The sequence below is a fragment of the Chelmon rostratus genome, chromosome 17, assembly GCF_017976325.1.
Source record: "Chelmon rostratus isolate fCheRos1 chromosome 17, fCheRos1.pri, whole genome shotgun sequence".
Taxonomy (NCBI): domain Eukaryota; kingdom Metazoa; phylum Chordata; class Actinopteri; order Chaetodontiformes; family Chaetodontidae; genus Chelmon; species Chelmon rostratus.
The window spans coordinates 18,900,061-18,915,237 of NC_055674.1; the positions used below are offsets into that span (position 1 = coordinate 18,900,061).

The 15,177-nt window shown below is 40.5% G+C and overlaps 1 protein-coding gene across 4 annotated transcripts; it reads left to right on the plus strand.

The window, feature by feature from the left end:
• The first annotated feature begins 10,693 nt into the window (after nucleotides 1-10,693).
• Nucleotides 10,694-14,483, plus strand: LOC121621099 (zinc finger protein Gfi-1b-like). 4 transcript variants are annotated; one of them, XM_041957415.1, is made up of 6 exons: nucleotides 10,694-11,009; nucleotides 11,672-12,009; nucleotides 12,256-12,467; nucleotides 13,631-13,780; nucleotides 13,934-14,099; nucleotides 14,184-14,483. In XM_041957415.1, the coding sequence occupies exons 1-6, from the start codon at nucleotides 10,915-10,917 to the stop codon at nucleotides 14,378-14,380; spliced, it is 1,158 nt and encodes a 385-aa protein (XP_041813349.1). In that variant the 5' UTR covers nucleotides 10,694-10,914; the 3' UTR covers nucleotides 14,381-14,483. The 4 variants fall into 4 exon arrangements, with proteins under 4 accessions (XP_041813349.1, XP_041813351.1, XP_041813350.1 ...); XM_041957417.1 differs by having other exon boundaries at nucleotides 10,697-11,009; nucleotides 11,682-12,009; XM_041957416.1 differs by having other exon boundaries at nucleotides 10,710-11,009; nucleotides 12,298-12,467.
• Nucleotides 14,484-15,177: the final 694 nt, after the last annotated feature.

Here is a 15,177-nt window from a genome sequence, read left to right on the forward strand (position 1 = left end):
AATGAGGCGGAGTAAATGGTACACTATTACAATCTGAAATGTTGTGATGTAGTATAAGTATAGAAACACTTGAGGACCACACCTTACAGCTGTATAGTGCTTGATTTAATGTATGATCCATGACATGATAGCTGTCAGTTTAAGATAAAGATACATTTCCATCTGTTATTTGAATAAACTACTTTAAAATAATATTAAAAGATTCACTGTGTAATAAAACTGATCACAGGCATTTGCTTTTAAATATTGATTACAGCTGCCACAACCTCTTTTCATACACAAACTGAAAATTACAACATTGTTTCCAAGATTATCCAGCAGGGGCTGCTGAAGTCTTTGTGCCGTGAGTTACACTGCAGCCTTTGACTTCACAGCTCTAGTCCAGCTGGTGTCAGAATACCCTCAACCCTTTATGGATGGATGTGTGAGTGCTTCTGTAGAATAACCAGGTTTGTATCCCAAGAGGTTGAAGGTGTCTGATGACCAAGGAAGTTCTTGTGTGTGTGTGTGTGTGTGTGTGTGTGTGTGTGTGTGTGTGTGTGTGTGCATATGCAAAGGAGGGTCTCCTCGTTTTCTTTGAATTTGGGCCAAGAAGAATCTGGAGCAAAGACTCAAACTGACAATGAACCACAAAGTGATCTACTCCACACAGCTGGTGTGTGTTTCCTGCGTGTCTGTAGTATATGCACGAGTGTGAAAATTATCTGTGTGTGAGATTGAGTGAGCTGGGAGATGTGGAGTACGGGGTTTAAGAAAGCAAAAAAAAAAAAAAGTTGTGTGGTAGCTGCAGAAGTGCTGGCAAACTGTGTGTGAGTGAGATTGGCATTTACTGTTGCCACAGAGAAAAATCTCAATGAGAACATGTGAAGGTGCAGCTGTGAGGGACGGGGACAATTCCTCAGACAAGGTTTTATCACCATCCACAGCTTTGTGCACAGTCAAGAGCCCTGTGCTGTACCAGGATTTCTTTTTGACTTGACTTGTTAAAGCTAAAATCAGCATCAGATGCAGTAAGTAAGTACAATCGTTAGTGTCTGATAGCAGGCTTCACAGTGCAGGTTTGTAGTGACTACATTCAGTTCTGTTGTGAGTTTTCATTTATATTACAGTACACACCTTGGATCTGTGCTTGAAGTGTGTGAATGAGATTATTTATATGGCTTTCACAAGTGTCGCGATCAGACCAGTGCAACCACTCGTCCCAATTTGCCTGAGACTTCAAACTGAAGCAGCACGTCCACACTTTTTTGGGCTATTATTACTATTATATGCAGGGGTGACATGAAGCTTGTGTACACACACAAGTAAACACATTTACACACGTAGGAATAGCATTAATTTAATGTTTCTCACATCTTCTTTACTTTGTAGTTACTAACATTACAGTTTCTGACATTCCTGTGTTTAATATTACATTTAAGATGAATAGATTAAATAAATTTACCGCACACAGCACAACATAGTGGCACTATACAAATAAAATATATAGCTTCCAATCTTTATTCTTTGAGTCCTCAAAAAGAAATTGTACCCCCAGAAGTAAGCTACTGTCAGGCTCACAAAGCAGTCTCAACACGATGAAAAGTTCAGAGGCTCAGAGGCAGAGGGAAAGGGGAAAGACTCAGGGTATATATAGGCAGGAGCCGGTGAACAATTGGGCACAGGTGCAACACATCAGGCTAATTAGGAAAGGTGGGAAGCTTGAATGAACAGAAACCAACCAAAATAAAACAGGAAGTGAACCACATAACACTAATGCGACGGATCATGACAGGCTACATGCAAAATAAAATGGCACACATTCAAAAACACACAGTATATAAAGTACCAGTAAAATGAAACTAATAAGCCTGTGTGGACAAAATATTGTATAAACAAAATCGTGCAAAACATCAAATCTACAATATATAAAACTCACTTAAATAAAATGTGCCATAGGGAACCGCTACAAAAGCCAATTAGCTGCCTTTAGCAACACAACCCAAGACCCCATTTATCATCCATCCTGGACATTTAACACGGTTTAAGTTGCCTGTTCTTTTCTACCTTTCAGCGCTGAACACAAACATCGGACCTGTTGTTGGTGCTTTACGAAACGTTAAGGGATCATCAAAGTGATTGTAATTCATCCTGAGGGGAATATGAAGGTCTGAGCTGAACTTCACGGTAGTCCAATAGCTGTCGGTTCCTTTCATACAAAACCTCACCGTGCCAGAAGAAAGGTGTGTGATGTGTCATCATGTGGGGACCGTGAACGTCCTGACAACATTTCACAATCCATCTGATAGTTGTTGTTGAGACTTTTCAGTCTGAACCACCACCTGTAACTACAGCACACATATAAAAGCAACACCCACACCAAACATTTATCTAATCACACATCAACTACAACGATACTTCAGATCTGGCAAAAGATTGTGTGAACAAATAAAACCCGAGCTCCATCTCCAAACCTCCTTTAATGCTATTTCCTTAAACCTGCATTAACTGACTTTTGGCCACTTAGGGTCAGTGCTAAATGCTGTAAACATAACATTGACATACTACGTAGTAAAATCCTTTATACAATCATGCACGCAGCTTGTTTGGAATCAGGGTTGTTGCTGAGGTCAGCAGCAACATGAATGATGTATGGTTTCATCTTTACCAGGGATCCATCATGCCCTCTTCCTCTATGCCTGGTATGTGGCATTAGATTGTCAAATTAAGCAATAGCTCAGAGCAAACTTAAAGACACCTGACAACAACTCATCCGCCACAGACCCAAATCCTTGCATAATTGGTGCATACATGTAAAAATGTCAAATTTTGATAACTATCGCACAGATGTGAAAGCGTTATCGATATTCTCATCTGACTCTCTGTACAAATATATTTCCAAAGCTGTTGAACTATTCCTTTAAACTAAATGTGTTGATACGTCCTGCAGGGGTCAACTATAACACCAGTAAACAAGATAGTATTGTACGAAACAGTCATCACATAGCTTTAACCCTCCTGTTGTCTTCGGGTCAATTTTGACCCGTTTTCAAGTGTTTGCATATCATAACTATGGTTTTCTCTCATATAATTGCTTGAAAATGACATGGATGATTCCATACTATGCTCGTTGCAAGTAAAATTAATTATGACGATATTCTTTGAATTATGTGTGTTTTATTAGAATAAGCATCTGTGGTCTTCCCGGCCAAATTTGACCCAGCCACAATAAGTGGTATAATGGATCATACTTTTGTGCTTTCTAGTACAATAAACACACACACACACACACACACACACACAACACACACACACACACACACACACACGCACACACACACATACATTTATACTTCATGCTTTATAAACAGTCAAACCACACCGGGTCAATTTTGACCCGGGAGGACAACAGGTGTGACTATTTGCTGCCATTAAAAAAATTTACATTATTTCAAAACAGTGTCCTGAGTAAACTTTGACATATGCCAGTCTGTAATAATACATCAATTTATGTGCCTCAGATCATCACCATAGTCAAAATAATCAGAATTTCTGTTTTTTTTAATAAAAAATGAAGTGTATTTTTTTTATAAATTACATCTATTATATCATACATTACAAAAATAAGTGTAAAATATATGTTGATGTGTTGGAAGCAAGTTGACTAAAAAGGTTCAACACAGAATTTGATGATTATTTTATACTTATGCTTTCCAAGCAGTCAAACCAGACCGGGTCAATTTTGACCCGGGAAGACAAAAGGTGCATAGTAGATGGGAAGACAATACGAGGGTTAAGATATCTCGTCTCTGAGATCTATTGAGAGTGCCTGAAGATTTCTTTATCCGCCTGTAACTCTTTTTTTTTTCTTTTGACAATAAAGTCCCACGATCTCACTGCAGAATGTGATTGAGCTTTCAGCATCTCTTAGGGGGAAACATGACCTTATAATTAGACAGCAGGGCTGTGGTGTGGCAAGCCCAACAGTGCTGGGGACCGATGTCCTAACAACACCCTTGGTTTCAGAGTTCTGCTTTGAAAAGGCCTGCGGCTTCACACCTCTTCATCTGCAACACACACACACACAGATGAACGCAGTGACACACTCACACAACCATGCCTGTAGGCAGATGTTTTGGGTGGGGTTGTGTTATGTGACAAGATTCACACGTCCATGTCAGATGAAAAAATATCACAAGTATGCCACAGACATCAGCACATCACATCGCTGATATCTTCAAACCTGGGTTTAGACATTGCACACAATATGTCGCTGCCCAGTTTATAACATTTAGTCAAGATGCTGAGGCCCTGAATGAAAAGGCTAAAAAAGGTTATGACGCCAGGTATCTAATGGTTGATCTAGATTAGAATCCGGAATTGCTTTTTTTATATTCAAAATGAAATAAAACATACAACATGATTAGGAATAATACAATACAATATATAAACAATATTCCATTGTATAGTAGGTATTAAACAAATGAAATTTGTCTATGCTAAGCTTTTGCTGGCTTTAGCGTCATAGTTACTGTACAGATGTGAGTTGTATCAATCTTCTCATCAAACCCTTGGCAAGAAAGCAAATAAATGTATTTAACCAAATGTCTAACTATTAATTAAAATTTCAGTTTAATCACAGTGCATATTAGGAGATATATTGTGCACACATACTTAAATGCAGCTCATACACATATTGACATTAAAATCAGCTGATTTTGATTTTTGGCCATGCTAGCAGCCCGGCTCTAGGCTACAATTACTGGACAGATTGCGATGAAATTCTTTACAGATGCTCATGGTTGCCAAATGATGATTGATTTTGTTCATCCCCTGTTCCTCTAGTGCCACAATTTGGTTGATATTTTAGTTTTTTGATAAAATGTCTCAACACCTGCTGGATGGACTAAACTGAGCGAAGACACGCACGTCTCCTTCACGATGAATTCTAATTTCTGTCAAACTTTAATTTGTGTAATACTTCGGTTTAAAATCTTTTATCCAGAAAACTGATGACATTCCCATTAGCTTCAGCTGTACCTTGTCTATAGTGCTAATTAGCAAGTGTTAGCATGCTAGTATGCTAAACTAACTAAGATGAACCTGGTAAAAATACCTGCTAAACATCAGCTTGCTAGCATTGTCATTCTTTCATCATGTTAGCATGCTGAAGTTAGCATTTAGCTCAAAGCACCACTGTGCCTAACCCTCACAGAGCTGCTAGCGTGGCTGCACAACTCTTTCTGGGATGTAAATGAGGGCATCTGTCTTGACATCAATGTGAATATGTCAAGTAGTACACAATAGCATACTAGTAGTAGTACAAGTAGTATATAATTACATGATATAAATCATGTATGAATTTACTGGCTAGGCTTGTGGTTACAGGCTCTCTCTCTCTGTATATACCACCACCATTGTTTGCTGATGTAGGCAGTGGCTGTCTTGGGTACCATGTCATTTTGGAGTTCTCACGCCCTCTTACCTTTCTGTAACCCTGAATTATCAGAGTGATAGAAATCTATGAGAGAGCTGACTGCCCGTGTGGGAGTGGGGATGCCCACTCCCTCTGCCCATCATCATGAGCATCATCACCACCACCACCCTCATTTTCATTCCTTGAATGATGTTGTGACAGCTGTTTGGCAAGAATGGAATGCAACTAATTTATTTCCTAGACACCGCTGAGCACTTCATCTGACAACAAAATGCCTTCTCGTCAGTAATCCCTTTGATGGAAAACACGACGAGTGATTTTAATCTGAATCTGTGATGTTTTCAATCTGACGGCAATTGATTGAAAAGAGTAGGAGGATGTGATAAGCCGTAACATAGAATGAAAAATACCTCAGCAAAAAACTTGCTTCCTGTTCAGTGGGAGGCACAGGCAGAGCTGATAAATTTGTGGCTTTACTTGTACACTGTATCTGACTCTGTGATATATTGTGATATTGAGAGTTGGTACAGTCCGCAGTTCTCATGGCTACAGTACCGCTCGGACTTTTTGATTTCCTTTCTCTCACCTAACATTGAAAAGAAAGTCCTGCGCTGTCTGTAACCTTTGCTCTTTTGCCAGCTGAAGTGAGAGAGTGTTGAAAGGCTCTGAGGAAATTGGTGTAAAATGGGTGGGTGGGGGCAATCTGGTGAGAGAAAGATAGAGAAGTTGTTGCTCGTGAGAAAGTGCCACTGCGCCTCATTCGTCAAAACCCCTGACTGAAACCACAGCGAGCCACCAGCCGCAGCAGCTTCGCTGATCAACACCAAAGAGCCGAGACTGAAGCCTGACCCTGAGGCTGCCTGATAATGTGATGTTTCTCTTCCTGTGTGCATCGATGACAGTTCATTTGATGAAATTATGTAATTTAATGTACTACAAAATCTCCATTGTTGTCGCGAGTGGCATGTTGAGAAAGTACCTGAGTGGGTACACAAATTGATATTCAAATAGCAGTCACCTAAATGTGCTTTGCTGCTTACCTTGCATCAACAACACTGTATTTGTAATTTGAAGAGATTTTATCTAGATAGATAGATAGATCGATAGATCGATAGATAGATAGATGTGTGCATATGCTTCTATTACTGGGCTTGGGCCTGTGTCTCCTCCATCTGGCCAGCAAAACTCTTCCCAGCATGTATGGATGCATGTATTCAGATGTGGATCGTCGGTTGTTGTGGTTCCACCTTCAGGCAGACTGCTGTGTTGTGCTAGATGAACATGGACCGAAGTCTTGCACAGCCTTTATTAAATGTCCCCTTTGAGCTGCATCATATTATACTTTACATTGCAGCTCAACTTAAATGGGTCCTCCAGTAGTAAATGGGTTGTGCAGTAGAAGTAGTAGCTGCCATGGTGACCACAAGTGATTACAGGATGATTTTGAGGTATATGATCAGGTATATGTAATATCAAATATATGTCAGCTCAAGCAGGATCAGGGGTAAACTGATGTTTGGAATGGAGAACACTTTTAGTTGTGGTATGTGAGGCCACGTAGGGTCAGATCAGGAAAAGATAAACCAGAGGTGGTAAAGTTTATAGAGGGGGCTATTAGGACTTCTTCTATCTAAATTTACTATAGATGTAGGAAGCTTGTATCAGCGGAGTTCTTCTTACATCATCATCATACCACTGCTTGGCAGGACCTGGCTGATAAACTTCAATGGTAAATGCTGTAACATAGTGGCACAAGTAAAACTTCAGAGCCATCAACAAATGGACGAGAGGCCAGTACACCAAGTACAAACACACACACACACACACACACTGTCCCGCCTCAAAAGTTATTCCCCGCTGTTTGTCATCAGGCCACTCACTGGTATGAGCACCATGGTATTGAACGTAATGAGCCATGTGGAGCAGGGACGTGTTCACACACGTTTCGCAATATACGGCGCTGTAGGCAAAAGAGGTGACCTAAATTTATCACAAGTGCTGGATTTTCTGCAGGATTTTCCACCATTGAATCAAACTTTCACTTTCACTTTCTCTTAAGTGCTAAAACGAAGTATGGAGATAGGACCGGCAATGACAGACGAGGCTTTCACCATCGTACCGAACGGACCCACAGGTACGTCTGCATTTGAACAGCCAATAGGAATGTCCTTTCTCTGAAATGATCTGTGATTGGCCAAAAAATATTTTCTTAAGCCTGACAACAGAGCCAAGAGGAGGTGCAGAAGTCTGGTTCATCTGTCAGAGTACTTGAATTACAATATGCTGAAAGGTAATCATGGAACTTCTGGCCAGTGATCCCTAAAATAACGGCCTACCACAGCTTTAGTAAAATTCACATGCTAGTGTTTGTTTCAGAGCTGTTAGCACTAAAAAGAAACCTTAAACCCCACCAAATACTTAAACGTGTTGGAAACAGTCAACATCATTTATCAGTTTATATTCAACACACCAAGTTACTCATATCACACATGTGCCACATTTCTTCCACGTAATTACCATTTACAAGTCATACCATGGTGTGCAGACATCTGAAACAAAGCAATAGGAACATGAGCTTTTGACTCCCTCCTTCCCCTCCTCCTCCCCAAGTTTCAGGTTCCTAGAAAGGTCTTTTTTTTACCACCATCGGGGGAACAAGAAGCCCCTGAACTCCTCAAAGCAAACGAGGCAGAAACCCACCAAACCCACCAGCCCGTCTCAGCTCCCAGCGCTCCTCTCGCCTGCTCTCCCTGACAGCCCCTGGGAGAAGGTTAGCATGCCCCCCACCACATCAACCACAGTGCTCTGACAAGCCTCTCTTCATGCACATCAAGGTGAACTCAGCTCTAGCTTAAAGGTGCTCACACCAGGAGTCAAGTGAGATGTTTTGCAAAAATACAGCCACACTGAGAAACGCTATGGTTTCGGTTCATATGCACCACTTGATGATCTGATTTCAATCTGAGGTCAGAGTCAGACCTCACTATTTGACATTAGTTGACAACAGATACATACTTGTGTTACTCGACTGCAGTCTAGTGTCTTTGATTAGGTAGATCAAATATTTCAGTAGAAGTTCCCTTAAAGGATTGTATTCTTCCGTGTGGTTTATTCGTGTTATTTACCAAGCACACTCTCAAACAGAGACATGACCAGTTTCATATTAATTATACTTTTAAGTAGTATGTTTATTTTAATTGCTGCCAGTCCCCCAATCAGGAAAAGTGTTGTGCTCTTAAATGATTTTCAGCAATAGTGTGAAATTTCAGGAAAAGTCATATAGAGTTTAAACAATGTGGAATGCTTGGTACATTTTCTGAGTGACCATCCCAACAGCATCCACACGGTTAAAAATTTGTAGTATTTCTGAGTTTGAGTGCAGAGGCTTTGTAGATTTGATTAAAAAAAAAAAGGTAAATTTTCATGTCATCTGCATATGGACTGATCTGTGTACTTTTGTTTCAGCCAGATAGTATACTTTCCTGTTGTAGATATATTATTGAACATATACTAAGCAATGTATAGTTTGTAAAGATAGTATACATCCATCATTTGGCAACCTGGGTCGGTTTAGCCTGCTTAAAGATAATTAGACAATTCTTAGAGGCGTTTTGTAATATTCTGCAGTCAGTCCATCTGTCTACAGGTGTGTATGATTCAGAGCGAGCTGATTTCTGATCTGTCTTGAAATATATTTCTGTCTGTCTTCAGAATAACTCATTTTTATTTTTCCCTGCTGTGTTTTGGTTAATTATTAAGTTTTTTTTCCACCAGTTAAACCCTTGTCATATAGCAGTGAGTTGTGTTACTATGGTTACATGGTGGTACGAGAAGGACCATTGTTTTATAAAGATTTATAATCTGTGTTAATATGATATCATCTTCCATCCAATCACAAATTTGGCTTTAAGACTTTCATTCCCCTGATTAGATATTTTTAATGGATATTAATTTGGGTGTGAAATTTGTAAATGTATACCAGCACACTGTGTTGAGTGCTCTCCCCTTTGACCACAATTACTTAGGTCAGTCATTACTTACGCCCCTTTGGTAGACTGTACTAATGTCTATCTGCAGACGCTTTCTGCCACTATCATTTATCTCTGATTGGTCTGTTTATCTCTGGCCACAGACTTAAAGAGCGTATGAGCCTGCAGTGATTAAAAATGCCAGTGCAGTAAGATAACGCAGAACTAGCGTTTGTTTTTCTTCTGTTGGACAGGTAGGTGCTGGCTAATGTAATTAGCTGCTGCTAACGCTATGCTCGAGTAAATGTGGTCAGGGGGCGGATGCTTCATGTCTTGTTAGGAGGAAGAAGAAGGTGGAACTTCGCAAGTTGTATTGACAAGCCATGATGACTCAGTGTCTTTCTTTTACCATTTGGTGAAATGGTATTTTTTTCTTTTGCCAGGAGCACTGATCTTTACACATTATTCTGAAATGATCACGGTACACTTTGCTCTTTTTGTGTCTTCTTCAAATATGTGCAAATATTTCACTACTCATTAGCAAGGTAATGGTAATATTTGCAATTTTAAATGTTTTTGACACATAATCATTAATTATGGATTCAATTTCTATTTTATTTATTATGTGTAATGTCTTACAAAGTATGTAACAGATTAAAAACTTCCAATAACTTTTTGTCATTTACAAATGTCTTTTAAATTATATGATAATGATCAATTTATTAATAATTGACAGGTTATAATTTACTTGTTGAAATAATTTGAATAAATGATTTTATTGTAAAGTTTTATCCTGAAGTCCAGCTCCAGATCTGCCTTTACTCCATGTTGTCATTTTGAATAAAATATTAATATAATTAATATTATTATTGTTTTCAATGTCTTCCTGATGAAAAGGTCTGACAGGCTATAGTTTATATGAAGCTGGTGAAAAAGAAAAAATCTCCCTCCTCTCGCAGTTGAAACGGGATGGCTGGGTACCACATAAGAGCACACACACACACACACACACACACACAAACAGGCAGACAGGTAAAAATGAGTCTAACATGAGTCTAATGTGTGTTTGGAACCTCATAAGCAAAGGTTCAGATGTTCACATGAGAACAGTGAGATATTCAAACTTTCCAAAGGATGCTGAGTGTATTTATCCACCCACACGAACAGTCGTTATATTGGTAAATCCAGCCATGACACATGCATATTGGCCCAGCCAAGGTTTCATCTTCACATTTTGTTCGCCACTTCATTCGCAGTGGGTCCCGAACCTGAAATGTACAGTCTGGCAAACATTTGAAGACTTTGGACTAACATGGAATAACATTAGCAACAGAGGTAAAACAAAAAAAAACAAAAAAAAACCAAAAAAAAAAACGGATTGAAATGAGAATGTTTTGAGAGTAATTTATTTTCAAATAATAGCTTTTAATTATTTTGTATTTCACTGAACTTTTGGGCACATTTCCCTCCCATACCTCGGTCCCACAATCCTCAGCAGCCTTTCAAAATCAAATCAAATCTCTTTGAGTCATGTCATCAGTTGATGGGTGTGAGAAAGAGAAAAGAGGACGTTGCCAGCAAGGAAGACGAGAAACTCTCTCAACATTCAGCTGCACAATAAAGAGGTAAGATCACCAATTCAGCTGGAATCTTGCTGTTGTAGTATCAAGGTTATATCTATTTTGGACATTTTTGGACATTTTCTTATGTACCTGCAACATGGCAAAATCTACTGATGCACTACAGCTTCTTCTGCGCAACTTCAAGATGTGAAGGATATTTATATAGAATGACATGATTGGGCGGTTACTAAATTAATCATGTCTATCATAGAGGCTCATGCAAAATCTCCATGTAGATTTACTGGCAAAAATGTGAAACCAGTTTGGGAAAATTTAGTTCCTGGTCTGCAGCAAAGTTCGGTTGAGTAGTCTCTTGTAGTTTTCTTTCAGGCTTTCCTCTTTTTTGTTTTTCTTATGATCTGATATCATGTTTAAAATCAGCTTATACTGAAGCATTTTTTGCTGTTGTTGTAAATGTCTGAATAGGGTATATGTAGTTCAAATTGAAGTGTAAAAAGTGTACCACAATGCCAGTTTAGAGGCTGTGTGCCAGCACCACAGCAGGGTTATCCTCAGTGAGAGCCCTGAAACTTCTGTGCAGGTGGCAGGCTCGATTTGTGAAGGAAACCTCAAGCTCTGGCATTGTAACTGAACATGCACCAACAGGTGTGTGACATCTGAGTGTGTGGGGCTCTAAAAGTGACATGAAAGAGCTGACTTTTCAGACTCCTGCAGGTTTGTTCTGCAGGATTTTTGCCTCGCCCCCCCGTCAGCTCAGTCAGACGCCGTTCTGCCATGCCACGGTCGTTCCTCGTCAAGAGCAAGAGGGCTCATCCGCTTGGCCCGTCCAGGGACGCCTTCAGACAACGCTGCCGGCCCCAGACAGCCGCTGACCAGCCTGGGCAGCACGCGAGTGGACAGGACAGGGGGTATCCTGAAGATGCTGTGCAGCCGTTGTCTCCTACGGCAGGTGTCAAATACCTTCTGGCTGAAGCCTGCTCACCGTGGGATGGGATGGCAGTCCGGTCTCACGGCACCCCCCCACACGACGTTTGGCCTTCAGGTACCAAACACTCTCTAGCAATGAAAGATTAATTTTTTGTGATTGTGAAATTGTTTCGAGTGAGTGTACAGTATGTGTTGTGTGAAAGTGCTGTTGCTCCCACGGATTCAACCAAAGATGAGGAGTGAAGTTTGTAAAACAGTGAAATTAAATATTCAGGGTTAATTTTTGTACACTCTACACTGGTAGATGCTAAGCAAAGACATGATTCTCATTCTCAACCATTATCTAAACTCTGAACTAAAGACATTCCCATCATCATCTTCATCCTTCACATTCGAACAAAAGCCCCTGTGGGGAGCAGAGACGCTCCTCTGCTGGTCACTCCTTGGTCGGCGGACAGACGCCAGGCATCTGAAAGAGAGAGAGAACTGGAGAGGCTGGTCCTCATGTTACTCAAACACACGTCGCACACCGACCTCAAATCCCCCGTCAGCGACTGTCCGCTCTGTGAGAAGGTAGGAGGCCTGTGGATGGTGAGGGCTGACGCGTCCTCACTATCTCTGTCTTTGCCTGCTTTTCTAATGAAAATTGTCAGAAGGTGCACACAGCAGGGTGGTTCAGTGTGCAGAATAGACTCTGTGAGTGCAGTCTGAGCTGTTTTATATGATAATGATTGCACTTCTTCTTCCTGTTGCAGAGAAATTGTGAACAAAGTGATGAATATCTAAAAATAAAGCTGGTCTGTGCTATATATGTTTATATTACTATATGATCTGTGCACCATGCTTCAAAAATATATTAAAAAAGAGATATTTTAAGTAAATCTCAAAATCTCCAACTGCGGATCGGAAAATTTGTGACCGTTAGTGGTAAATAAAAGTCACAGCATACATTTGGTTGACTAATTGATCAAAGGCTGAGAGATATCTTTTTTAAATATATTTGTATCCTGACAGATTATTCAAACAAATTTCATCCCATTGATGCTGAAACATCTGTCAGGAATGTATCACCCATCTCTTAGCAATAGCCTGATGGTTCTATTAGTTATGTAATAACCATGATAAAGAAATAAATATAGTTGAGAAATACATTTGTCAGTATTCTCTTGTGGACAGACTATGTAATGGTGTCACTGTTTCATTTCTTGTCACTGATCAGCTGACACCTGCATTGATACAAGCAAGATATATGAGGGTGCAGCTCATGTGTTTTTGGGAATTATGCTTACAGAGAGTAAGATGAGAGGATCGGCACCACTCTTATAGTTGTGCAGTAAATTTGAAGCTATTGCCCGCAGCTGGTTAGCTTAGCATGGCATAAAGACTGGAAATGGTGACATAGCTAGCCTGGCTCTATCCGATCGTATCAAAACCCAGCTAACAGCAACTCTGTCGCTCACTTATTGACACGATGCGTCTTGTTTGTTGAATATGTGCAAAAATGAGTAAAAACAACAATGTGTTGTTTTACAGGGATGTGTCAGACGGTTTCCTAGCTCTAAGTAGTTGCATGGCAACCAGCAGCAACTTCAGGAAGTTACTCATCCCAGTCTAGAAACAGTGAGCTTCTCAGGTGCTGGTAGACCGATTTTGTAGCTGTTGCATCGAGCCGTGCTAGCTGTTTCCCCCCCATTTCCAGTCTTTTTGCTAAGCTAAGCTAACTGGCTCTTTTTCAGTCTCTTTCAGAAGTGCTCATATCAGGAGGTGGCCTGCAGGCTCATGCTCGCGACACCCTCTCTGTGCCATTCATAAGCTCACCCACAGCCGCAGACGTGCCACACATGCCCTTCGGCTTCGGAGCGATAGGCAGCTATGGCAGGGCGAAGGTACGGCACACAGTGAGAACATTTACAAGAGCAGCATTTTCGTCATTTTCAGTCCAAACACATGACTCATTGTGAGCCCTGAAAGAAAACATTGCTTTGTCTTCATGTCCTTGTGCGTGGGCATGTGTTCTTATGTACTGTACATGCGTCCAGGAGCGCATCTTTGGCTGCAAGGTGTGTGGAAAGGTCTTCAAGCGCTCGTCCACCCTGACCACGCACCTCCTCATCCACTCAGACACGAGGCCCTACCCCTGCCAGTACTGCGGCAAAAGGTTCCACCAGAAGTCAGACATGAAGAAACACACCTTCATACACACAGGTGAGTGAACACAGCAGTAAATAAACCACGCTGCTAAATGTGGCGACTCTGAGACATTTAAATCTCCCGCCTGTCCTTTTTCAGGGGAGAAACCGCATGTGTGCAAGGTGTGTGGAAAAGGGTTCAGCCAGAGCTCCAACCTCATCACCCACAGCCGAAAGCACAGCAGCTACCGGCCGTTCAGCTGCCCCTGCTGTCAGCGCAGCTTCCAGCGCAGGGTTGACCTGCAGCGCCACCGAGAGGCGCAGTGCGGATGTGGAGACATGTATGCTCACAACTGAGTTTGTGAAGCAATGCTGTGATGGCAAACCTGGGTGAAATGGCTTTTATAAATAATTTGCAAGCATTCATAAATGTAAAAAACTGACATATCAATAAAATGTGACTGGAAAAAAAAAACGTCTTGGCTTTTGAACGTAAAAATCTCACTCGTGTGTGTGCTGTAGATGTGTGTGAGGCAGTGAGCTTCCCTCAGGAGCTCATTTTTCCAGGATGTGCCGGGCAACAGTGTTCTTAGAGGAACATCATCCAATCACGTAATCTTCAGGAACAATTTTCCTCAGAAAGTCGAATGTCATTGTAGTTATTTTAGTTTGTGTCTGTGTGTGTGTGTGTGTGTGTGTGTGTGTCTCCTCCATTACTGAAAGAAGCAGCTATCCTTAATTCATTACAGCTGGGCATCCGACAGAGATCACAGATGATGACACATCATTCAGGATGTATTTATACATGCGCAGGATGTGTACGAGGTCTATTTTGAAATGATTTTTTAAAAATGAAAGTAAAAAAGACACATGAATTTTCAGAACCATTTCTACTGTACATTTGGTAGATGTTACATTAAAACACTTCGGTTTTAATGCTGCACTGTTCAATATTTTAGTGCATATTTTAATGCATAAGTGCATTACAGTCCAATTGTACAATTTTGAGGTACTTGTACTTGACTCAAGTATTTTTAAGCAGCTTTAACCATTGTTACACTTTTTGTTTTATGGTCTAACTTTGACATTTTTCCTCCACTACATTTATTAGATAACTTAATTAATTAATAACACTAAATATGATCAATGTGTAA